This window comes from Seriola dumerili, unplaced genomic scaffold (genome assembly GCF_002260705.1).
Source record: "Seriola dumerili isolate Sdu_G_001 unplaced genomic scaffold, Sdu_1.0 BDQW01000110.1, whole genome shotgun sequence".
NCBI lineage: Eukaryota > Metazoa > Chordata > Actinopteri > Carangiformes > Carangidae > Seriola > Seriola dumerili.
Window position 1 is genome coordinate 2430841 of NW_019174365.1, and position 26244 is coordinate 2457084.

Below are 26244 nucleotides of genomic sequence, written 5' to 3' on the forward strand. Positions count from 1 at the left end.
TCAACAGTTTGTCTGGAAGTGGGTGATGATTCATATTCCAAATGGCTTGCAGATGCTGCAGCAGATTTCAGTGGGTACATACTGTGACTGAATACCAAATCAACTCATAATTACCTCTCAAAACCACATCCACGTTTATTTACTGAGGTGTTTATGCACATAAATCCCACAGATACATCCGCAGGAACCACAAAAATCACACTTTCACAGGGTTTCAGCGGACAAGTGTAGAGCCTGTGAATAATGCAACAACAAGTCTTGTGTTCATGAGAGCATCTTTTCAGGTGCACACCAGCGACAAGCTCATTAAATCAACAACCTCTTCCCACCGCTTCACTGCCTAAGAACATTACTCAGGCTGTCTGGAGCTTTTGTTTTTTACCATGAACACTGACTCATTGCTGACTCATTGCATTCTCTTCTTAAAGAGTGCTGTCCATCTTGCTGTCATCTCCGCTCTTTCCACTGACCAGACACAAAACACACACTCCGGAAACCTCTGGAAATCCTGGGTGACTGCATCTTCAGTCAGCCCTTACCTCACCTGAGAGACAACACATTTCCCATCAGACGGAGGACATTCCCAAAATTTTGACTATCACATATCCTTTCTTTGATTTAGAGACCGCTGGCTTACCTTGAGCACATCAGCAAGACATTACTAAGAAAATGGAAAAAGATGGAATGACTGCAACAATGAAAAAGACTGAGAAAATAAAGTGAGAAAACCAAGTCAGTGGTAATGGATGAAGTGGAGGTAGAAGAAAGGGATGCAGTATTCAATAAGTGCAGGTCAATACCAGGCTGTACACTGGGCTTTACTGTCACAGCGTGCCTTTCACCATTTGTTTCCCATAAAGGCCACATGGAAACGTTTAGCTGGCTTAAAGCAGATCGGCGCACGTTGTCTCGGGCCCGTAACATTTGCTACTTGTTCTCCAGGACTGTCCTAATAAAGTTTTCTAAAAAATGTAGTCAGCTGCAATAAATAATATTAATAATAATAACATAAAATAAAATATACAGTAAATGCGGAGGATTTGCCAGTGGGAGATAGTGAACAACCTGTGTGTGAGATATGAGTGATGGGAAATGTTTATCTCCCAGAGTGCATGTTCACATGTGGGGTTTATACAACTATGGGAGAAAAATAAGAAAGGGGGAAAAAAACAATAGATATAAATAGTGTCTTCAAAGCAATTCCTCATGGCTCAGGGAAAGTCTTAAGTGCCCCAACAACTCATTTTTTTTGTCTCCTTGTTTTTTCATTCTGTGACAACATCTGCAATCTTGCAAAGGGAATAGAAATCACAGATGCACAGGTTATGAGGAGTGAAGTCATAACAGAGCTTTAGTTAGTTTGTAGTCTTCATACTTTCTTGTTTAATGGATAAAACTGTGGAAACAATCAACACAAAACTCTCACTAGACATGCTGGTAGAACTTTAAGGGGCCGGGAAATAGAAAATGGCCTATCTGCGTGTTTGGACAAGGTCCTTCTAGTGTGTATTAACACCTATTTGTGAGTACAGTGGTGGTAATAAATTCGTCTTCACTCTGGCCTCCGTGTATAGTATATGTGTATATATCTGTGTGTCCGTTTGTCAAGTTAAATTCTTGTGAACATATGGCAAAGTGATACAGGTTTTCACATAAACACACACACCCAGCTGTCCACCCCCCCCCACCCCCCACCCCCCGGTACACAGCTCTAATTCTGCCAAGTCATTTACATTGAGCTTCTTCACAAAAAAACACTATTTCCTGCAACTATTTCCATCCAACATCCACATCATGGGCCTACAGGGTGCATAGATATGTGCACGTAATGTGTTGAGAGCTTGCCTAATGGCCCACTGGGCTTATTGCATGCTGACGGCCCTCGCGGTGCTTCCACTTTCCACTCTTTATCCTTTTAAATGAGCACTACCCCTGACAGAAGTGGGCAGAGGCTTAAGACAGTAAATAATACTAAGAAATCCCACCCTAATACATCTTCCCCTGGATTACAAAGTACAAAGACTGCATGTTGTCATCGTTTCTCTAATCTTGAGCCAAATCAAAGCTAGGGTCCACAAATTGGCATCGGTCACTCTGCTCAACTACTGCGAATTGTCTGCACTTTCCATAGTCATAATCTGAAAATGAACCTTTTATTTATGTTTACTGGCAGCTATGGCCTCTATTCCCACAAAAAAGGGAATGTATTTCTCCCACAATATCCATCTTTGGCCAAAAAATACTAAATGTACATAACTTGAGCCACATACTAAAAGAACAATGCAGCCTGCAGCTGAGGAACATAATGTACAGAGCAACCTCTGGTGGCCGTTGGGAGAATATATCTTCAACTGTCTGAATACTTTAACTATAAAACCAGAAATGGGGTCATGTAATAGCAGCTATAATAAAACAGCATCCTATATGGTAGGATGTTAAGAGCCTGTTCCAGCAGCTAATAGCTGACAGATTTCCCCAAAAGGAAATCCCTGTCTGACAAGCTCATCCTCTAAGTGCTTTCAGCAGACTCATGAGTTTCCATACAAACACTTGTGTTGTTACACAGTGAAACAAAAAAGACAAAAGAATAAGAAAAACGTGGATAATGATCTCATAGTATTCAGAACAGATTTTTTGCTTCTAAAGCAGGAGCAGAGATGATTTGTTTGTGTGTGTTCATGTGTGCGTGAATGGCCATCTGTGCTTTTAGTTATTGACGAGGTGTGCGGTGGACCCAAATGAGTTGTGTTCGTTACTTCTGGCTGATGTAAAGCCATTCACAGGTGTGACAACCAGAACCTAGCACTGGTGACTCTTAGTTAGGCCGCCATTCCTTTTTTGCACGCACTCTCTCACACACACACACATGCACACACAGATTACTTCCATGTACCCTGAACAAACATAAGAGAGAAATTTGGTCTGTTATTGTTTGCCTTTGCAGAGTGGCTGTGGTACTCCAAAGGAATAACACAGGGTGGTTCAGAGGACTCAGTGCATGTGTGTGTGTGTGTGTGTGTGTGTGTGTGTGTGTGTAGTTAAAACTATTCCAGGTCTCCTAACAGGCATGTTATGAAGTGTCACCTAACTCTAACCTTTCACAAACACAAGAGAAAACCATCATTTCAAATATGTTGCATTTATTTGACTTATGCATCTACATAAATTATCATGCCAGACAATTGGCAGGAATATAGAATGTGATTTCATTTAACAAAAAAAAGAGAAAGAAACATGACAAACATGACAAACATGAAAACATTATAAACATTATAATGTAGGGCTTTCCAGCCTTGCACCAAAGAAAAAAAAAAAAAACAGCCAACACATGGCCACATCAAAACTCATCATTCTTTCGGGAAACAAGACAGAAATTTTAACGTCAAATGAAGAAAAAGTGACTTTTCATGTGGGGTGGTGACAGATAAATGGTCTGGGACGAGTTCTTTTACCCTCTACGTTGACAGCTGTCATTAGGGAGAAACTCTCAAACTGCACTGCAGATCTCTCAAGACTTTTTTTTTTTTTGTCATTCATAAAATATTCAAGGTAGCGGTGTTATGATCTTGGTGTGGTGTTTCAATAGTGTACAGTGTGTCTTTTCTGCGGGATGAATCTCAATAGTCTCGCCTAACTAACTCCTAGCATTCTTCTCCTAACAACACAGATAGAATAAAAAGGAGATGAAGATACTAGAAATTGAGGAGGTTTTTTTTTTTTATATCAACCTTGACTCCTTTCAAACTTTTAATGTGAGAGATCCAAGCTATGATGTTAATACAGTCTTTCAACTCACTGACAATATTCAAGATTGCAAGGAAAGGGAACATACGATTGAGATGTACCACTCAGCTTGATGTCTTGAGTTTGGTTTGTTCATCCTGTCAGTCTATAGGTGAAAGTGTTCCTTGCCTTGTGTAACTTCTCCTTCATTTCCATTACTCATCTCCTGCTGGGAGGTTTTCTTCGATTCTCTTGATGAACTTCATTCGGATTTCTGTAACGTTGTCCCCTCTCAGAGTGTCCTGGACAAATCTCACATCCACCGCCATCTGGACCTGAAACAGATTTATAATCAGTTACAATTCCACGCACAAAAATACTAACACATACATGCGCTAGAAAGCCATATTTATCCTCATTTGCTTCTGTTTTATTTATCAAATATCTCATTGGTGTACCCGAACTGCTTATTGTTAATAGTTGTAACTGTGTGTAACATTTTGGAAAGAAGCAACACACATTCAGACTGTGTAAAAACTTGGAAGTGTTGAATTTACCATCTCCAGGGCTCCTCTGAGGACCCCACACAGCAGGTTGGAGTAGATCAGCGTGCTGTGGTTATCCGGTAGCTCCACAAAGTCTACCAACGGGTTATTCTCTAAAATGAGGGAGAATTCATCTCCTGCTGGGCTCCAGTTGGTCACACTGGGCGTGATTCCCAGGTACATCTTGAATGCGACCTGACAACAACCACAACAGAGGAGTGGGTTAAAAACACAGTGCAGGATTACTCAATTAAATAAGAAAAATACATTTTTAGATTTTTTTCAGCAACAGCTTTACGGCTCCAATACAAATTTCGTTGCACCAAAATAAACTAGCTGCAGTGCCGAAATGAATTGTGCCAAATTCTTCTATCATATTACATCTGCCGATTACTCAAGACGCATGCTAAATTGAACTAAAAGATTATTATCTGTCCTCTGAGTCCAGTGTTATTTTTGGGCTCCGGAGACGCAGGTGGAAGAGGTTACATCGGCCCAATGTTCTGCTCTGTCCTGTCCAAATTTTCAAAGGTTTTATTATCTGGGCTTCTCTCTGAACATCAACTGAGCCTGCACATCACTGCCAAAGCAGGTTGGCGGATCCACTAACCAAATCCACTGACTATCACTCAGCAGTTCCTGCAGTTTCTCCACAGTAAAAGTTATAATCAGTTTTTCTTTGCTGGAAGGTTTTACCGTGAGTTTGTGTTACTAGAATACTAACAGTATTATCTGTGCACACCTGCTTTCTGGTAACTGCTGTCTGTTGCTCCTGTTCTTCTGCAGCACTTTGTACCAGGAAGGCACTGACCAATCAAATTTCAATCGAGCTAGCAAAATTCCAACTGTCAGTCCAATCAATTACAATAGTAAGAGTGGCACTGGGCAGATTTTTACTCGTAAATATAAAATGGTTGCATCTGGTAGTCCAGCCTTAATCAAATAACCTTTTAAAGACACTGAAAACAGAACAATAATGAAACTATTCTGGATCAATAACTATAGAAAATCTGTTTCTAACCACATAGTAGGCCTCTTCTGGATATATTTAGCTGAACAATGACTGAAGTGATTTCAGAGTTTGACTACAGGTCACATGATAACCTGAGGCGAAGCTGACATTGTGCTTTCCAAATCGCTGTCCCATAGTGGTCCTCCATTTCACTTCATGACCACGAGCCAGTTCCCTGAGCTAGTGTGGGGTTACATCTGCGGCAGGACTTCCCTAGCAAGCAGCAGCAGCAGCAGCAGCAGCAGCAGCAAACACCTTGAAAACAGCTGGAGTGCTGAACACACAATCAGGCCTTTGATGAAGCCTTCCTCTGTTCTTCTGTCTCCCCAGGCCAGGGATAAATACAGTGACGAAGACTGAGGTACAACATATCACAACAGTAAGATGATCAGTAAATGACAAGACCACTGACTCCTTTCAAGAAAGGCGCATTACAAGATGCTGTAGTTGTTTCAGAGCCTAACCAAGAGGACATGAGCATGGACAGTGAAGAAGAGAAGGAGTATCAGTGAACATGGAGCACGTCTCTGAGGGATGAGATTACAGTGCATTCCACATGTAAGTGAATCCTCACCTTCTGTAACTGTCACACAAAGCAAAGAGGAATGTGATCTTGGCCTAAAATTTAGGAAAAGTAATGGTCTCTGGGACTCTTCTCATCTATTAGGTCACAAGCATTTCCCTCTTCCTCCTCTCACCATGCTTCTCCACTTTCTCTCATCATTTTTTAGGGTGTTTCATCAAGTTCTCTCTCTCTCTCTCTCTCTCTCTCTCTCTCTCTCTCTCTCTCTCTCTCTCCTCCTTCCTCCCCTCAATCTTGGGAGAAATCCACGGTCACGCTCTGATTGGCCTGGAACCTTCCAATTACCTTAGCAATGACATCGGCTGTTTCTCGGAAATCCTGACACCTGCCGATGCTGGAGCGTGCCAGGAAGTCCTCAATGAGACGCACTCCGATGTTATAACCCCTAAGAAAGAGAGGAAGGCGGAGAAAGAAGCAAGAGAAAGCGAGATAAAGTCATTGTGCCTCTTCATAGTCTTCATAGGCTCAACTGCACTGCACCGTAAAGACGTAGAAGACAGTTATACAATTGGAAAATTATGATAATTGTGAGTCAACTTAGTCAACTTATCCTAACTGCAGAGTCTGAAGCCAACTGATGCATCCCAATCCTAACATGGTCTGTCTCTGACCAGTTGGCTGGCAACTGGCAGAGTGGGCAGTGCAGACTCAATGCCTTCTAAGGCCAGGTAAGACAAGCCTCATCTCACAGAGCTTAGGGTTGCCGCACAACCAGAAAAGCAAAGTACATCCAGTCCAAAGACCTGTCAGCATGACAGGATATTTTGCATTTTTGAGTTATAAACCAATCCTTTGTTCTTAATCTTATTTTGTGGGAGCATTATGTCCAGTACGGTTTTCCAGAGATTTTTTTTGTCTTAAAAAACACATATCACTGTTCTCTTCTTCAGAGGCTCCCATATGTTCTGAAATAACAAGAGTACAGGGAACCTCTGACACAGAAATGTGAGAAAGAAAACCAGTGAGAAAACTCATTGTGTCACCTCTGTGTTCCAGTTTGTGTCCAAGTTTATTATGAATAGAGGGCAGCAGAATATGTCAGAGTGGTAGGAAACAACAAATTAACGGGGGACACCCAAGAGGTCAAATACATTCCCTCTCTTCCCTTGATTAAACGAGCTAAATTTTGACAAATTGGAGAGAAGCAACTCCGCATTAATAGCCTCTATAAGACTAGATTATAACTAGTTTATATTTGTGAGGAATAAAGGATCCATGTCATTAATAAAACAAAATAAATTATGGGAATTATGTGAAGTATTGTGGACATACATCACTGGTAAAGATGTTTTTAAGGATGTATTACTAATGTAGCACTATTCAAAATTCACCCATTTGTTTCACACCAGCAAGTTTGAGAGAACTTGCTCAGCATTTACACTATTTGTAAACTGTAATGATTTCGTGTGAAAATAATGTAAGTAGACAGGGATACTTACATCTTGTCCAGTTGTTTATTGACTTCCTCGTCGTTCTCATAGTCTTTACAAAGCTGGGTGACCAGGGCCCCATAAGTCAGTGTGAACAGCTCAGAGTTCTACAAGCATAAACAACAAAATTGACTTATTATTTGTGCTGCCCAAAATTGAATGAATGATTCTGGGAAAAGTCTTAAGACCAATATATGTGGTTTCTTCTTGCATAGCACAGCACCAAGCCACCCTAAAGGATATGTTGAACACAGCAGAAAGCATCCAGGTAAAGTTATATAAAACACACAAATAGTGGCCAGGGGCTCCTGGTGATATAGGGGTTAAAATAACTGCAAGCTTCCACATTTTTCAAGACATGTAACCACTTTCACTGCCTGCGTTAAGTTTATAATACACCCAGAATTTTGGCACAGGTCAGGTAAAGAAGAAAAAAAAAAAGGCAGTGTAGAGAGGCATGCTAACAGACACAGGGCTACTTCCTGCACCAGGAGGTTGAACAGGTCAAGATATGGACAGCTCCTGGTGCTGAAATGACATCTAATAGCATTAATAAAAAAAAAGAAAGAAAAGGTTTTAACACATAATAAAAACTATTTATATGCACTTTATAATTCATTAACTTGATGTATAGTCATTTTTCACGCAGTGTCATCACAGCAGCTATAAAACAATAATACCTCCCACTTTAACAGTGCTAACAAAAATTGGTCTCATTCTAAAAGTAATTACTGACCCACCACAAAGGTGGTGCAGGCTCCTTTTTGTGGCTATTAAAGTGTTTCACTAAATAGTAAGTTCTTAACTAGAAAGTTTGACTTGCAGTGTAGTTCACCTCAGTAGATTAGTCGAGTCATTTTTTATTTGCCCTGATAAGATGCATTTCGGCAATAATGTTATAATCGTATATTATGAATTTTAGTTTTCAGGCTGTATTAATGTGAATGTTCTAGGAGAATCATATACATTTACAAAGCGGAGCTATTTAGCATCTGCGCTACAACAAACTACATTTCTAATCAAGCCATCAATGTTCAACAATTGTTATAGTATTTATTCGGCTGTTTCAAATGCTTTTAATATATCGCTCGTCGAACAAAGATCATAGCTGACAAGGAATTTATCCAAGGTATAACATAGCCCGCTGCTAAGTGAGCTAACGTTATTTGGCTACGGTTAGCATATTGCTAGCTAGGCTAGCTAGATTCGCCTGATGTTAATCCTGCGGGATTCGCCTACCATCTTCTTGCTGTCTGTTGTTCGGTTGGATTGCCTGGACATTGTGGACAGTGTTATAGGCTTACACAGGTGGCCACTCGATATTAATCCTTTATTTATTTGATTCTGGCTGAACAGTTATTTCCGTAATCACCAGTTTAGTCACACGCTTCCACGAATGTCAAGTTAGCTACATTACATTATAAACTTCCGGTCTTACTTTAGACCAAAATAATTATAAAGGGAAAGTCGTGAATAATACAATGCACGGATATGGAAGAAAAAATAGATAAAAGTGAAAAAATACATTCAGTTTTGAAAACAAGCGATTGTTATCTTGTTCTTGCGTATAGCATTCCTTTTTTAATACAAGAAAGAGACACATTAAGCACTTTATTTTGAACGCAAAGCATGTAATTTCCGGTGTTGCTTCAGTACATCATTTCTGGCTTCATGCAGTTTTTCCATCAGCTGATTCATCAACCTCTCTTCTGCTGTTTTACTCTTGGCAGGTGACTTTTATCGCCGTCCTGCGTCTTGGAGGGGAACAGAAACCCACAGCGAGACCTACTGCTCATAAACTTCTCATGATTGACCACATGATGGCAGTACACGTAATATATTGCCACTAATATAAACCACACGACCTTACGCTTACGTTTCTTTACAAAGCAGGAAAATACAACTTTAAAACATAGTTTCTTTATAAATGGAATAACCACTCGCACTTTAGCAACTATGTTTTAATAAGGTGTTTGAATCCTTGTTTGTGAGTGTGTGTGCGTGCGTGCGTGCGTGCATGTTTGTGTGTGTGTGTGAGAGAGAGAGAGAGAGAGAGAGAGAGAGAGAGAGAGGGAGGGAGGGAGAGAGAGATGACAATTTGAGAGCAAGGAGACTCAGGTTACAGATGCGCCTCAAACTCACCACCAAATTTTGAATCTTAGCTATCACATGGTGTTTTTCTACACCTTACGTCTTGTTTAGGGTATTTGCGCCTCGACTAACCCGCATGCTGGTTGGCTGAAAGGCAATCATCCCATCGTGGTGAAACAAACACGCTGTGCTCCACATCGAGGAGGAGGAAGAGCGACGGAGCGCATCGCCTCTGCACACACTTGCTTCATTTTGTGATATAAGAGGCTATTTAACAAATAGCCGGCACGGGCTGTAGGGGCTGTGGAGGAGGCGGACTGTAGTGCAATGATGACGGGCAAATCTGTGAAAGACGTTGACAGATACCAGGCTGTCCTCAACTCTCTGCTGGCGCTGGAGGAGAATAAATTTTGCGCCGACTGCGAATCAAAAGGTAGGTGATTTTGGTCCTGTGTCAGTGTCTGTCCATGGAGTACAGCCTGCGAATGGTCAGCGCGTGAATCGACAGTCTCAGTTACTACGCCTGGAAATGCGGCGTTGCAATTCATCATCTCTCGGCCAATTACATTGTACTATGGTGCAAGACACGGGGCCACATCCTCACAAGGCTGGAGCATGGCATTCAGCTACACCATACCATGCCCCCCTACTCTCCAAATAATAGTTTATCTCTAATCACCTGGTAGGAATACGCCCATATAAGACGGATTTTGTTACTAATGATGAAATGAGTAACTATTGGGATACTTGCAAGACGTTTTTGGGTTCCCTGAGCCCCAGTTTGAAAAACACTAGAGTAGCAGACACAGAGATAGACACAGAGACACCTGTGCTGACTTTGAGTCACCCTGAACAGACTGTTCCTGCAGGCTGAGTGCAGAGTGGGACACCGACAAGGCCAACTCTTTACAAAAAAGGCACCTCAATTACTTTCATGTTATAATGGCATTAATAGGGCTAATGTAAAGGCTAATGGCCCTCAGTAATGACTTATTGTGTAATACTTAAAGTGAATTAGTGATTTGGTTGATATGACGTCATACTGTCCCTCAGGTTTCCTCATTTATTTGGATGTTGGTATAGTGTGCTTCTGTAGTTGGTTCTGAAATGTATTGGGAATTATTTTATGCACTGGATACAAGAATCACTAAATCCAGACTGTCTGTTTTTACGTGTGTATGCATGCCTACTGAGCCTCCAGTCTGTTTGTAGCCTCAGTCAGGCCTTGAACTATGTCCTCACCTATTTGCTGAACCTGTTTTGCCATACTGGTGGGTAAACATTGCTATTTAGCTCACAGATACACTGAGTTTGGGACTGAATCAACAAACTGATTCTCTAACATTTTGCCTTCATTTTTTTTGTCAGGATCAACAGCCTACAAAAAGTTGACTATATCTTTGACTCAAAATTGCTGAGAACAAACATGTGCATACTATACAGCAGATTCACACATCGACAAGTAAATTGTCACGCACTAAAACCACTTCCCAAACACTGTTGGTCGCCAGAGGCAAACCTCAGGTGTCATAACTCAGGTGTAAATAACTTTCCTGTGTCATCTGATTGCAATTATCTTTATTAGAGGGATGTTACATCTTTTCAATGCAAAATGAGTTGGATTGTTTTGTAAGATATGTGGGGTAAATGAAAGGAAGGTCGATATGATACTGTTATGTGTAGCATCTCAGCTTTCAAGGGAATGCTGGAGTCCCAGCTTGTTCTGATGTAACTTGGTGTTGAGACTGATGAGACTGGCCTTATGACGCCATACGTGGTCAGAGAAATGACTCAACAGTGCAGCTGCATGTCAATCAGTGTATGCTTCCACATCACCGGCACTGCTCCCAGCTCACTCATAAATTGTCAAGTGAAGGCCCTGAATGTACGTAAATCCCTGCACGCTGTCATGCAGGGGACACGCTTGAGATTCCTTATGAAAACTTTATGAATGATAGGAGTAAGCAGCTTTCCATATCTAACAGGGAGTAAGATGTATTCTGTGGTAGATGCAGCTTAAAGGTTTAGAGCTGTGTTTGTTTCTTTGACTGACACAGAGATTGACAAGCAGGCAGACAAATTAGCCGGCAAACAGCGCCAGGGAAATACTAAGTCTACAAAGCATGCTCGTATCTTAGTTTTGTCACGGCTTAAAAAAAGATTTGAAATCAATAAGTCTTCTGTGGGTTTATGTACAAGGCTGTCATGTCAGGAGAGCACATTTCTGATGTTTGGTGCAAACGTGCAGACAGGAGAGGTGGCACAGACAGAAAGACAGTTTTTTGACCTCAGAAAATGAGTTAACCTTAGTCTCAGTGCTCCCACTTAGTGTGTGAGCTTTGTTCATTTGTATTAATGCCAGTATCTGGGTGTTCTTCCTGTGTCTCTCTTTATATTTCTCACTCTCTGTCTGCCTTTGTGTCTCTGTTGTTTTGTATCACAGTGTCTGCATCTCTGTATCTCTTTCAGCTTCTTTAGCTGCCAAATGCAGGTAAAAATGATCCGTGCTGATGCAGGATCACAAATATTTCATGAGAGACAGTGAGTGGCTGTTAAAAAAGAAAATAAAGATGCAATTCTTTTTCTATAGATATGCAACCTCACTTAACATAAAACAACACCATTATGCTAATACAAATTCAATGCAGTCTTTCTTAGTTTTATTCTTTATACTTATTTTATGATCAATTCTTCATTTGCTTTTAAGAAGAAGCAAACTTTCATTAAGTCTTCTTTTAAACACAGTACATAGACAATGGCAAGGTTGTACAGTACTTTGTTGAGATGACATGTGACGTCAAGGTCTCGCTTGGATTCAAACCAGAGACGTCATCAGGACTCTCCGAAAGCCTAGTTTTACAATACCAGGTTTTGTTCCTGTGGATATGCCTGTTGGATGGGCTTTTAATAAGACACAAATAGAAGTGCAGATGTTGTTAAATTTCCGGAAAACACACTTGTGACTGCTCAGAAGTCAGTTTTAAAAAGCAGTGTGATCAGGCCCTTGCAGTTTATCCATAGATGTGGCTGTGCACAGACAATAAAAAGCAAGGCATTATTATTGCATTTGATGCAGTTGACCTTTCTGATCCAAGACAGGGACGTGTCAAGAGGGAAAGGACATTTAAATCATTTGCATAAGTTTGATTGCTGTTAAGGATGAATTCAGTTCAGTTTGATACCCTGTTGCATCTCACGTGTAGCTTGTCTTCTGTCTTATTCTCACACACATAAAACACATGCAGTCATCAAGCATGCTGGTGCCTTTTTTGATTGGTGTGACTGTGCAACAGACTCGTCTAATTAGACTGCAGATGAGATTAGGGGTTATGGGAGAAAATAGCCACCACAGGCACACCAAGATGCTAAAGCTTTAGCTGTAAAGTTTATAAAAGTGACATTTTTCTTGTATTATTTAGTGGTGCGTACAACCCAAAAGCGTGTTTTCTGAAAGGTCACACATCACTGTCATTTCTCACCTTTCATGTAACTGTGCTAATGAATAAACTGACACTGTGATGTAGGTTGATGCATGAAGAGAGATATTTTACCTCCTGCATTGCCATGACAAGCACACACTCCCACAAGAACCATGCACGTGCACACACACATGAGCACACACTAAATGCCTTTGTCCCCTCTCCTTCCTTCTCTCAAGTCAGGCTTTTGCCCTGTGATGAGGTTTGGTCTAATCTTGTTTGCTCTGACACAGATTACTGTGCGTTTATCACCTTCCTCCCTCTGGGTGACTGAAAGAGGAAGCGACGAGATGCATGAAGCAAAGAGTACGTTTACAACAGCCCATGAAAAAACACACACACAGATTGTGTTTGTTGCTAACAGGCAATCCCTACCTATGCTTACTGTGGCGATACCGCAACAATGAAACTATATTTGTGCTGCCCAACTTCCTGTCTGTCTCTTTTCCTCTGTGCAGTATGGTGTTCTTTGGTATTTGTTTTTTTTGTTTTTTTTTAATCACTTCCTCACGGCCTGACACTTGTACAGTAAATCCTCAGAACTGCCAGGAAATAATGAAGAAATGGGGGTGAGAGGGTGAGGCAGGTGCATAATGTAGTCAACACTTCCACCTCTGGCTTCAGTCTCAAGGGGCTGCATGTGTGTGTATCAGAGAGAGAGAGTGTGTGTGTGTGTTTGCGCTTGTATAAAACCCTGCCTCCTTTATTGTCTCCATTGTACATGTGTTTACGTACATACCGGGCCCTGGTTGCTGTGGAGATATCACCTGGCGATGTCATGCCTTATCCCTCCAACCCTTAATCTCATCCAATCAGAAGCCAGCAGGGATTTCCTTTGACACGAGGAGGTGATTGGCCGGTTGTGTCTCCTGGCTGGCACAGAGTTCAGAGTCACACAGTACCAAGCATTGGGTGGCAAGGTGTTAGAGTACACAGTATTTTATACAGTTGTCTAATACACTGGCATGGCTGGATTAATCTGCTAGGGGCCCCTGGGTAAAATAAGATGATGGATCACCATTTAACAACCCTGCTCCTCCTACTCTGTGTGTATATTCTCTGAATATTACATGGTCCTAGGTTTGAGAGGTGTGCCTGTGGAGGGAGAGTCCGACCTTATGCTCCCGGCGCAATACTGGCGACTCTCTTCTATGGAAGGTAGATAAGGTTTGTCCAAAAATTTGCTCGATTTGTCGTCAGATGCTTTTTTGAAAAGCCGTTGCTAAAGAACTCGGTTCATCTAAAGACAAAGGCAACACAGCTTGTTCATGCCAAATCATTTTGAAAGAGCAATGACCAATGGTGTAACCTTATCACTCAGTCACGTGGCATTTGGGTGACCAATGGTGTAACTTCATCACTCAGTCAGTCAGCGACAGGCCTGTTAATAGGTCTGGCCCTGCTGCTGTGGTCCAGCCAAAAATGACCATAGAGTTGATGCAACTCACAACATATTTACAAAGGTAGCAGTACGTTCAGGAGATGGCATAGATTTATCTCTCATGTTTATGATGTCACAAACATGGCTCAATGGATGTGACAATAAGGGAGATCACATTGCTTAAGATAAATAAGCAATGAGGTGTGGAAATCAGCTGGTTTAGTCATGAAAGCAGTGCATGGATGAGTGGTATATGTGCTGTGGAGGTGTTGTATGTGCAAAACCAAATGATATACCGAAACAAATGGACGTCAGCAGTCGGAACGGAGAGGACAAGTGAACACATGGGCCAGTAAAAGGACAAAATGAGGCATAAAAACAAGTCTTCAAGAAGAATCTAAAGCTTACAGCGATGTAACGTCTTATTCATTTTTTGATGTAATATCCACTCAACCTCAATGACTCACCTGCAGTATCACAGTCATGACATCCACACTGTAACACAGATGGTGGGGGTGTATTAGTAAATTATCAATAGAGGTCCATCTGTTAAGCTCAGACAGGGACTGGGTCACCGCGTGGCCTCAGGGTTTCTGGATCGGTTTAGATGCTGAGGGGCTTGAGGATGGGACAACTGTGTAGACACGAGTGTGTGTTTGTGTGGGTGGTGTGGGAGGGCGTCGAATCCACTGATGACTGAGGCTCTGTGGGATTAACTGGGTGCATGCAGAGAGAGACGTTTATCCTTGTGGGATATAGGCTAATGAACCATATGCACCTGCTTGCGCACGTGTGCGTGCAAGTTAGTGGGTGTGTACATGAACAAATGTGTTTGTATGACATACTGCATTTATGTGTGTCACCTTGTATCAGAAAAAAAGCTCCCCTGGGGAAGGGGATGTTAAAATGGTGAGCATGTTAATGTATGATTCTGTGTTTTAGTTTAGTTTGTTTGACATTATGAGAAGTCAAACTAGAGAAATGTCACATCATTACACTTCATACCATGAACCAAACCAACACAATAACCTCTGTCATCAACATCAAATTACTCCAAGTCAAACATCCAAAAAACAAAAACCCCAAAACAAACCAAACTATAACTAGGGTGGTAAGTTAATAATTCCAATTTTCCCATAAGCCATAATGTAACCTTCTTTCTAAATGGTTATTTATTATTTTAATAAGCAAAAGCAACTAATTGCTGGCACCACAGGACCTAAACAAACAGGTGCCCATGTTGGTGTTGAACCCTGGGAAGCACAGGTGGGCAACACTAGCTCTAGTCTGCCGGGCATGAGTTCCCCCCATGAGCTCTATTATGAATGTGATGTACTACACAGCGATGCGCTGTTAGACCTGTTGGAATTGCTTTTGTCACAGACCTTTAAACCATGAACAGAGCATGAGCAGTCAAAGCAGCTCAAAGCAGAGGAGTTGGCCCACACTCTAAGACTTCCTTTATGAACTGAATCAGCTTCTAGCCAAAAAGCTTTGTCTGTTGTTCACTTTCCCCTGAGATTTTATTGCTATGATGCTCCCTCAAAACAGATTAATGTGTAACAGACAGGGTTTGGCAGAAGAAATCTGACCATCTAGGATAATACTCATACTTGTTTGTTTGTCAGTGCATCATACTGGTGTGTATTGTTGTATTTCCATATTTAAGATGATCAGTAGTTTGAGAGGCAGTCTCTCAAGGAGTAGGGTTAGACATTTTAGGCAGCCATTAATTTCCTTCTGTATGATATTGATGTATGAGTCATTCACCACAATGAAAATCAAGTAAATTCTACACTATCATTATGATAGTTCGGGCTAGGGTTAATTTTTTGTCAAACCAATCAACAAACTACAAAAAAAACACTCAAACTATGTACAAAGTCAAAAACAGCATGTATTCAGAAATGGTCGACAAGAATATACAGTGTACATAGATATAAGTGGATAGTCCAATGGATAAAACTTCACTGGTATGGCCCTTTGAACATAACATTTTATTTAAGCAAAGGATAAATATTATAAGTGCACTAAACAGATGTGTTTAGGGTAAAGGGATAGAGAACATATGTAGTAAGTGTTTTAATGCAAATAAATGCGAACTTGGGTGAGTGGCAGAGGGCTTCATTGTAGAGCTCTGTTTGCACTTCTTGTTTGTTATACCCTCCGTACATCCCAGCAGGTTATCAAAGAGCTGAAGTCCACCATTTGATGAATATAAAAAAATCCACTCTTGTTTGTCTCAGTTTTTGGCTCTTGTCCTGTCCCTGACTTGTCTTCCCCTAATGTGCCTCAAAGTGCATGTTTCACAGCCACAGCCTTTTTTTTTTTTTTTTTGGCCAGGGTGATTCATCAATCGCCAATGCGAACCCTTTATTTTTGGGTGGCTTGCCCTATAAAAAAACAAAGGACGGCTTTATTAGAAGAATCTGGAGTATTAAATTATACATCAAAGAAGGTGTTGGCAGTTGATCTTTGATTACAAAAAGGGGAAGAGGAACTCACTAGTGGAGAAATGTGGACTGCAATGCAAACCCTGCAACACAGGGAATCTGATTTGTAGATATTGTTTGTTCAACCTTTCCTGCCTTTTTTTAGATGTCTATTCCTCCTACTCTCTTCCTACTAACTCTGTTCAAAGTACCTGGAGGTGTGCACTGTTGCTGGACAGACATACTGTATATGGCTTCTGACTTAAGCACTGCATTGATTGGAGCCAAAGATCCTACTGTGGTGCAGTATGCAGGTGGGATTCTCTTTAAAATGTCTGACAGCCAAGTCTGTCATCCTTCCTCAAACTACTGTACTGAAAGTGAGATGCTCTAAATCCTGGAAAATGTAAATGATGCACATGTCTGATATTATGTGTGTGGATTACAAATTTTGACTGAATCTATTAAATTATTGAAAATCCAAATTAGGCTGGTACATGCATTTGTAGATATAAAAAAAATACAGTACATTCATATTGAAAATAGAAAGAACATTCAAATCACAGAAAAGCGGGGCTGAGCGTTCAGTCTGACAATCTTTTCTGTAAAGAAAGTATCTCAGTGAAGTCAGTGGAATAAGTAGCAGCCCAAAGAATACCGCAGTATTTGAGGTGATGGTAAACTAATCTATAGTAAAGACTTTTGACATTTGTGATGACATTTGTAAAGACATTTGTGATGAACCAAACTACCTATTTTATTGACAGTACCAACTGATTATCAGTCTGCAAACCAGATGAGTATGTTCTTTCCAACTTAATTTGTCATCAAACAAAACACCAAGAAATCTTGCTCATGAGAATTGAGAGATTATTATTATAATAGAAGTATTTCTAATGAAAAAAGTGTTAGATTTATGGTAGTTTCATTTCTTATCATTTAAAGAAAGTTTGTACAATTTGAATGATTTAGAATTTTTTTTATCTAATTCATAATTCGCAAAGAGAATAAAGTTGGTACAATATCCACAAAGTACAGCATTTGGGCGAATCCTCAAACAGTAAGGGTGGAGAATGTAATAGGAACAGAGAATTAGAGCTGTGAGAGAGAGATATGAACGGACAGGGGAGAAGAGGAGGAGCAGTGGTGTTGGTGAATGAGAGAGATAAGAAATGGCAGCCGGGACACAGGGGGAGCATAAGAATAAAGATGAGGAGGACAAACTAATTCCAGTGTTCGGGGACTTCAACACAATTGACAATCTCTCGCTTTCTCTGTGTCGGTGCCAGTGTTTACAGCAGTTAAGCTGGCTTTGCAGGAGTAATTCTACTATTATTAGCCAGCATGACAGCTAATGCTGCAGCCAGACGGTCAGGATGATGGACATACGCTGTCTGTCTGGTAACCTTCTGCTTATGTTTACTGGCTTTGCTCTCTGTGTGGATTTTTGCATTTTTGCCTCACTGTGTCTGTCCCTTTTTCAATTTTGAAATGAAGTACAAAAACTGAGCGAACAGGAAACATGAAAAATCACTCCCAGTCCAATGATTTCCTGTTAATAATGCAAATAGTATAATGCTTACTTCTAGCATGAATACTTCAGGATGCAACCAAGTCAAGGAGCTATTATTTGCCTCTGGACCCAGGCGCAGTGTTTCCGCTGTTGACGCAAACGGGAAGGTTTTGCATGTTTTCTTGTCTGAAACTCAGCTTCCTCTTTCATTTGCATAGAATGGCCTTTCTTAAACACTGCACAATGACTTCAGCTGACAGGGGAGAACACTTTCAAATTTAAAAGCTGTTCTTCCACCTAGTGGTGTAAAGGCCACAGCGCATCAACTCGTAGCAAGGTTGTAAGCAAGGACTCGTGATGGAGATGAGTGGAGAGGTGGAGACAAGAGGCAGAGAGTGGTTCAGCCAACTAGAGTGAGGGAAGGAGGGGCAGCAGGAAGGAGATGGAGGAAAAAGAAGAGGAGGAATAGGAGGGGTGAGAAGGGAGAAGGGATGTAGGGAGAGATGGGGAGAGAAGCACCAGTACTCTCTTTGAAGCTGACTGTACTCTGAAGAGGGCGGTTGCGTAATTTGAGCAGAAAAATAGCCTGACAGTGTTGTTTTTATTCCCCCCTCAGTCGCCTGTTCAGACGAGGAGCCTGACAGCTCCACAGACAGAAAGAAGACACGCAGAGGCAAACACAGCGCTATATTAATCTTAAACCTATACAGCAAAGGGGTGAATATGGGGCACATAACGCTCAGTTGCATCCATTAAGATATGGCATATGGCAGTAAGACAGACAAAATGGCCCACTCAGATAACATTGCACCCACACACACAGGCTCATGACCAAATGAGTAATCATCCCTGCAGGTATCCAGGCTCTGACTGTGTGTGATTGCCTGCGTGTGTGTGTGTGTGTGTATGTGTGTTTGTTTAAATTTCTACTCCCCCTCTCTCCTCTCAGTCTCAGTTATGTAGGCTAACCCTCCTATTGGATCCCATTATGTGTCAGGACACCGAATGACTTACATGGGATTAGATGTGTTCCCAGCTGAATTCAAACTCATAATTGAGGTTTCAGGCTTGTCTCTCTATAATTGGACTGGAATTAATCAGAGTTTTGCTCATCTCTTCAGCTTCTTCACCCCACCCTCACTCCACTTCCCTATTACACCTCTAAGAGTCACTTTTCTTCTCTTTTTTTCCTCAATTTTAGTTTCATTTTCCAGTTATTTTATCTGCGTCCTCTAAAGACTCTCTACTCTAAATATTAACTCCCCATCATCCGTCTCTTTTCACTCACCAGGTCCGAGATGGGCGTCCTGGAACTTGGGCATTTTTATCTGCATCCGCTGTGCTGGTATCCATCGAAACCTGGGGGTTCACATCTCCAAGGTCAAGTCCGTCAACCTGGATCAGTGGACGCAGGAGCAGGTCCAGGTCAGAGGTCACGCTGCAGACACAGATATCAAGATGGGAATGTTTAACAAACTAGTATGATTTTCTACAAAACACATTTAATAGATCTGGAATGTAAAATTTTATAACATCCAACCTGATCCCTAGTTACGTGTCCAATTTGAACCATATACTGTATGTATAAGCTTCAACACAAAAAACTGCCTCATCCTTTATTACTTATTTTATATTGTACCACCAGTATTATGACACAAGACCTCACATCGGAAATGAGCAGTTGTTGGATCAGTACTTCTATTTCTGATTGTCTGATCGCTGCAGCTGTATCTTTCAAGGACTGAACATGATTGAGCAGGAAAGGAGGGACAGGATGTAATTTTAATATTTGTACATTCACATATAGTAGATCAAGTCGACACCGTCTTATTAGTATGCTGCTCATCTCGTCTGGGCCTGATAGGAAGTCGGCATTATGCTTCCCAGTGTGATAATATCCTACAGTCAGCATTTTTCGTCTTCGTCTCTATTCCCTACATACACCAAAAAAAAATCCCACTGTTTTATAAGCAGGAGTCCATTTCTTTTTATATCACTGATACCGTAATAGGAATAGTGCCCTGAATATTGTATTTTTCCTTTATTAGATTGCGTAACAATTTGATTTGGTTTGTTGTGTGTCGGTGTCCCCAGTGTGTTCAGGAGATGGGAAATGCCAAGGCCAAGCGTCTTTATGAGGCTTTCTTACCTGAGTGCTTCCAGCGCCCGGAGACAGACCAGTCTGCAGAGATCTTCATCAGGGACAAGTATGATAAGAAGAAGTACATGGATAAGGTCATTGACATCCAGATGCTGAAAGTGAGTCTGCAGACACACACACACACACACACACACACACACACACACACAAAAGTCTTTTACTTGTGTCTTAATCCATGGAGTAGGCAGAAAAAAACTGTGTGAAAATCCATTCGTTTTGCAGAAAGAAAAGAGCTGCGACAATATACCCAAGGAACCAGTTGTGTTTGAGAAGATGAAATTGGTGAGTGCATCTTTGTATATTCCTACTGCTTGTATCACAACATTAAGAGAGTGGAACTGACCCCATCCTGTCCTTAAATTGTTCGATTTTTAACCCTTAAGATATGAGTTTTCAGCAGACAGACAGAAAACTGGGTGTAGCTCTTCTGTTCTTAAAAAAAAAGTTTCTGTATTCAGGCTCGTTCATCAGTGCAGATGTGTTTCATAAATGGTGTCCACTTTGTCTGTTGTGACAGAAAAAAGACATCAGCCCGAAGACAGATTCGCAGTCCGTTACAGACCTGCTGGGATTAGGTATTTTACCTCATGCACATGCACACACACACACCGACGCTCATTAGCAGTACAATGCGGAGAACTGTATGATGGATCGTTACCAGTACACTGGGAAGCCTGTTGATTAGCATAGCAAAAGAATATAAAGCAGTGACCTTTCCAAATATCAGAGCAGCCAAAGAGTAAAACATTTCCCCCTGGACCCTCATATTATTATCAATGTATCTCAAATCTAGCTAAATTCAAGCTTGTCTGCATCATAAAAGGCAAGCAAGCACTAACAAATACCAAGTTTAAGTTTGAGAATTTGGGGTTTGATTACATAAATTGATGTGGAAATGGATGGGTTATACTTGACACAATTATTATCATAAACATGTTTCCATCTACACTCTATTAGATGCCCCTGCTCCGAGTGCTGTGGTGTCTAATGGTGGAGGATGTGTTCCAGACAGTAATGAGAGCCAAGCGGTGTCTAATCCACCTCTGGCACACTCTGCCCTGGATCTCTTCAGCTCTCTGCCAACACCCTCCTCCGCTTCCTCCACTAAAACTACGGTAGGAGATAAAACGCTATGCATACTGTACACTGTATGCTCTCCGCAGAAACCCAATGTTTTTGTAAATCTACCCCTACACCTGTGTTTTCATTCGCCTCTTTTGTCACCTTTGCTTGCGTCCTGCCACCGTGTCTTTCTGTCCATGCCCCCTGCCATCCCCCCAGCCTGTTTTCAACTCTATGCCTCAGAGCAGAGTGACTGCCTCTGTGCCTGAAAACCTCAGTCTGTTCCTGGATCCGACACCCAAAGCAGAGGAGGGCACTGTCAGGAAGCTGTCCAAGGACTCTATTCTCTCCCTGTATGCTTCCACCCCCTCAGTGCACGCTAGCAGTATGGCTGCTCACGGTGAGAACTATATTAATTTCTGTCACGGGTTGTTTTTTTTTTTCCATATTTCTTTAAAGCTGCACTAAAAATATTGTTGTGTTAAGAATGGATCAAATAACCATGTGTAAATTGAGAGGGTTTGCTTGTAATGACAATTAGAATTAGAGAATTACCACCAAACTCTGCAGTTCCCCTCAACTCCATGGAGTCTTTTTCCCCTTTTTAGCTAATTGTTTAGGTTTTACAGCCTGTAAATTTACTATTTGTAGTCTGTTTTCCATGAAAAGGCTCTAAAAACCCACTGTTTGCTGTATGCCCAGCACCAAATGGCAGTCAGATGAACAAGCTAGTGAGCATAGTGAAGCATCTAGCAACTACAGAGCCAGACGTGTCCCTTAGAAATTGGTGGAGATTAAACAAGGCTAAAAGAAGAGTGAATATTAAACTTACAGATACTCCAATGCAAATGGATCCTAACGTTGCTCCTGGATCTGTAAATAGACAAATGTTTGCAAAGACATTATACAACTTCATGAGGTGTCAGACATCTCCGGTTCATTGGCCTACAAAAGTACGCCATCTCTGCAGCACGCTATTGGTTACCAGGAACTTAAACGGCGACTTTCTGTCTGTGATTATTTTCGGCAGGCTTGTACATGAACCAAATGGGATACCCGACACACCCGTACGGTTCGTACCATTCCTTAGCCCAAGCAGGTGGAATGGGTGGGACCATGATGACATCACAGATGGCCATGATGGGACAACAACAGAGCGGCATGATGCCGGTTCAACAAAACAGCATGATTGGAGTACAACAGAACAGCATGATGGGACAGCAGAATGGCATAATGGGTGCCCAGGGTGTCATGGCTCAGCCTAGCGGTTCTGTGGCGTCACCCTACATGACGGGGATGACCCAGGGCATGATGGGACAGCAGCAAAGTGGAATGATGGTACCGCAGCAGAATGGCATTATGGGGCAGCAGCAGAGCGGGATGATGGTACAGCAGCAGAGCGGGATTATGGGACAGCAGCAGAGTGGGATGATGGGACAGCAGCAGGCTGGAGGTTTGACCACATTACCCCACCAGCAGGTTTATGGAGTGCAGCAAGCCCAACAGCTACAGTGGAACATCACCCAGGTGTGTTACTGTGAACCTATACTGTGAAAACTAGATTTTCACATAGATTTCTTTGACAATATAATGTAAGTATAAAAGCGCTGTAAGAAACAGAGTAATGTATGTTTTGTGGCTTTCAGATGACTCAGCACATGGCCGGCATGAATCTCTACAACACCAACGGCATGATGGGATACAGCAGTCAACACATGGGAGGTTCAACAACTCCAAGTTCAGCGCACATGACAGCACACATCTGGAAATGAACTCATCTATCCAAGAAGTGATGTAACGCCAATAACCCACAAAAGAGAGGGGAAACTGAGTTGTAGGAATCTGTGGATTAGACCCTCCATAAGACATTTTCTAATGCAAGGGAGGAGGAGGAGGAGGAGAAGGAGGAGCAAGGTGTGAAGAAGGATGGTTTGGGAAACCACTACTACCTCTCTTTCTCTCTCCTCTCTGCCCATGCTTCCTCTTCTTGTCTCGTCCATGGCCATGTTTTTGCAGATTTCCATGCTTGCCTTCTAAACATTTTGGTATAATGACCAAGACAACAGGGTTCGGAGGCCACTGGTTAGGACTACACATCTTCCTTTGTTCCTAGCCTGTATGTGAGAGTGTGCGCACATCTGCTATATGTAGGTGTCAACTAACTGCTCGACTTAAAAGAATAGTTTGGTTTTTTGGAGAATTTTACAGTTTTTCTTACCTGATCAGAGTCAGAAAAAAGCATGAATGCATTTTCTGTCTCTTTGTTTAGTTTGAAGGTGCGTTGTACAATGAGGTTAGCCTAGCTTAGCTTCACTGGTTGATGTGCTTGAATACAGATGTTTATTGGAACAAGTAATATATCCTCTCAAAGTAGGGAAATATTTGCTGTTGCAAGGCTAATCAGGTTTTTTTTTAATATTGTCTAATTTGCCGATCCAGCATTACAAATGGTTCTGTTTGTTACTGAATTACAACAACTGATTGTTGGCTAAGCTCTGGCCCCCTCAGTTACTGCTGCTCCACCTGTCGAGCTTTCCGAGTCCGCACAGCACGTATGGTGCTAACAATGTTAACAGGTGCAGATTTACCATAAAGAATTGTTATTATTTTTCAAACAAGAGTTAGACCAAACCCTGTCTCCGGCTAATTTTTTGTTACCAGCTGACCCATTTTAAAATGAGAACCCTCAAAAGGAACCTTAAATAAGCAGTTGATAGCTACATATAACACCATGCTAAACCATATTGGGCTAAAAATCCTTTTCATTCCTAGTCAGGCAGTCCAAACATTGCATGTATAAGGAAAAATGTAAGATCAGACTGTATTCCAACATAACCCTGTTTGCTCAATTAGCTTACACAGTACTTTGACATGCAACATAGACGTTGGTTTATTCTTTATTATTCATAATTTCAAACTGTATGATTTTTAACATTACTAGAGAAAATTTGTTAAGGATGAGGACTAATGTGTTATGCAAAGTATCACTCAAATAATTCTGCATCTCAAATAATGCAGAGGCTGGAGTTGCTGAACTTCAGGTTTAGTGAACATTATCATTAGTCATTAGCTTCGTTTTAGCTGCAAACATATTAGCAAAAGAGCATTTACTATTTTTGGTCACTCACCTCTCAAGCATACAGTGGTGAACCAAAAAAGAGTTTCCAATATAAAAATCCGGAAATCGAGCTAGGCTAGGCTAGGCTAGGCTAGGCTAGGCTAGTCACCCCAGTCATCACACCTTCAAGCTGCACAATAAAGCGAAAGGTATTTATTATGCATTTGTTTGGCTCTGAAAGTTGTAAAATTAGTAAAATCCTAGAATAAACAATATATATCTATCTAAGTAAGTTATTCTACTCATCCAACAATATTAAAAGTTCAGAAGTCCCTTTAAGTGTTGATAAGTTGAGCCGCAGAAACCTAAACAGCCCTTAATAATGATGTCTTCTACTCAATTTACAGAGAGCTTCTTTTAGAATCAATATCTAATCGTGACTTTAAGCGTCAAAAGTCCTAAACTGCATTTTAGGAGACCAAAGATCAACACTAGCTTTATTATGGTTGTACAGTGTTCCAATATGCTTTACTGTATAGCCACTTAACTAGTGATTAGTAGAAAAATCAATTCAGCAGTCCTTTAACAGTCTGTTTGGGCATACCTGCTCCTACAATTCACTGTGCTATTTCCCGAGCAACGGTGGGACACTTAAAAAAGTCACTTGCATGCAAATGTAATCATGTAAGCGCTCACACACCTCAAGTTCAGAATCTACCTTGTACAATAGAGGCCTCAAATAATGTTGAATGTCTGTAAATAAGAGAGAAATAAAGAGAGAAGTCGGGACGGAGACAAGTAAAACTTTAAGGTACAGATCAGTCATGTTAACAGATGCTTCTACTGAATTGCATGAGGAGAATGTTTATCTAGCTCTGTATGTACTGTATGCTTATTACGATATCCGAATGTGTCTCTGGAATGTGTATCTCTGAATGTTTCTCTACTATACATGTCCATCAGTCTCTGACCAAGACCAACAACAAAAAAAAAAAAAATCTCAATGAATGTGTGTCCTGAATGTGTTCACGATTGTACTGGACTCGTTTTAAACACGCACACCTGAGTATTGTTGGGGTGTGTCTGTTTTTGATATTCTTTGACTCTGTCGAGCAACGTACACTTGTGTCTTTTGAATGTCCTGTGATCAACAGCGTCCCGTCCAGATTTTGGTGAATTGTAAAAAATTTACAATAAAATGTCTTACCATCAAGTCAGGAGCAAACTGTGACGTAACTAACGCGTTTACAATTTGGCCAAACCACATTGTGAAGCGAAAAAGCGATTGTACGACCATAATCTGTCACCTCTCAATGTTTTAGTTAACCCTTCTACACCTCTCCCACATGAGCTCAGTCCTGATTTCTCTGAAAGCGTTTCTTAACATGTTCATTCTTATATCTGCATGAAGCCATTACTGTAAATAATCTCAGTCTTTCCATTTTTTTTTTTTTTTTTTTTAAATAGGCACTTTGGTGTTGTCACTTTTAATTTGAGGGGGTAAGAATGTAAATGTAGAAACAAATCAACATACTCTGGCATAACAATTTTTTTTTTTTTATTAACTGCTGCCAAAAACAACAAGCAGTACAGCCTTGACATCTCAGCAACTTATCATTTACTCCTCACAGGCATTTGTTTCAAATTGAGTTCATTTGGCGGCAGCTGAGGCAATACTTTGACAGCAGCAGTCGCCTTCTCTGCTGAGACCAATATTACCATAAGAGGATGTGTCGTCTCTGCACTGGAACAACAGATCTGTCAGCTAGCCGTG

At 41.2% G+C, this 26244-nt stretch overlaps 2 protein-coding genes across 3 annotated transcripts; one reads left to right on the plus strand and one right to left on the minus strand.

The window, feature by feature from the left end:
- Positions 1-3123: 3123 nt before the first annotated feature.
- On the minus strand, positions 3124-8691 carry trappc3 (trafficking protein particle complex 3). Its single transcript, XM_022747234.1, has 5 exons — positions 8533-8691; positions 7303-7400; positions 6149-6248; positions 4281-4463; positions 3124-4058 (listed from the first exon to the last, which is right to left on the minus strand). Exons 1-5 carry the CDS (start codon positions 8572-8574, stop codon positions 3939-3941), a joined length of 543 nt encoding a protein of 180 aa, XP_022602955.1. The 5' UTR covers positions 8575-8691; the 3' UTR covers positions 3124-3938.
- A 713-nt stretch (positions 8692-9404) lies between these two features.
- LOC111223451 (stromal membrane-associated protein 2-like) lies at positions 9405-25468 on the plus strand. 2 transcript variants are annotated; one of them, XM_022747606.1, is made up of 9 exons: positions 9405-9817; positions 19481-19614; positions 20284-20448; positions 20573-20632; positions 20868-20925; positions 21308-21465; positions 21632-21812; positions 22440-22939; positions 23059-25468. In XM_022747606.1, exons 1-9 carry the CDS (start codon positions 9712-9714, stop codon positions 23182-23184), a joined length of 1488 nt encoding a protein of 495 aa, XP_022603327.1. In that variant the 5' UTR covers positions 9405-9711; the 3' UTR covers positions 23185-25468. The 2 variants fall into 2 exon arrangements, with proteins under 2 accessions (XP_022603327.1, XP_022603328.1); XM_022747607.1 differs by having other exon boundaries at positions 22443-22939.
- Positions 25469-26244: the final 776 nt, after the last annotated feature.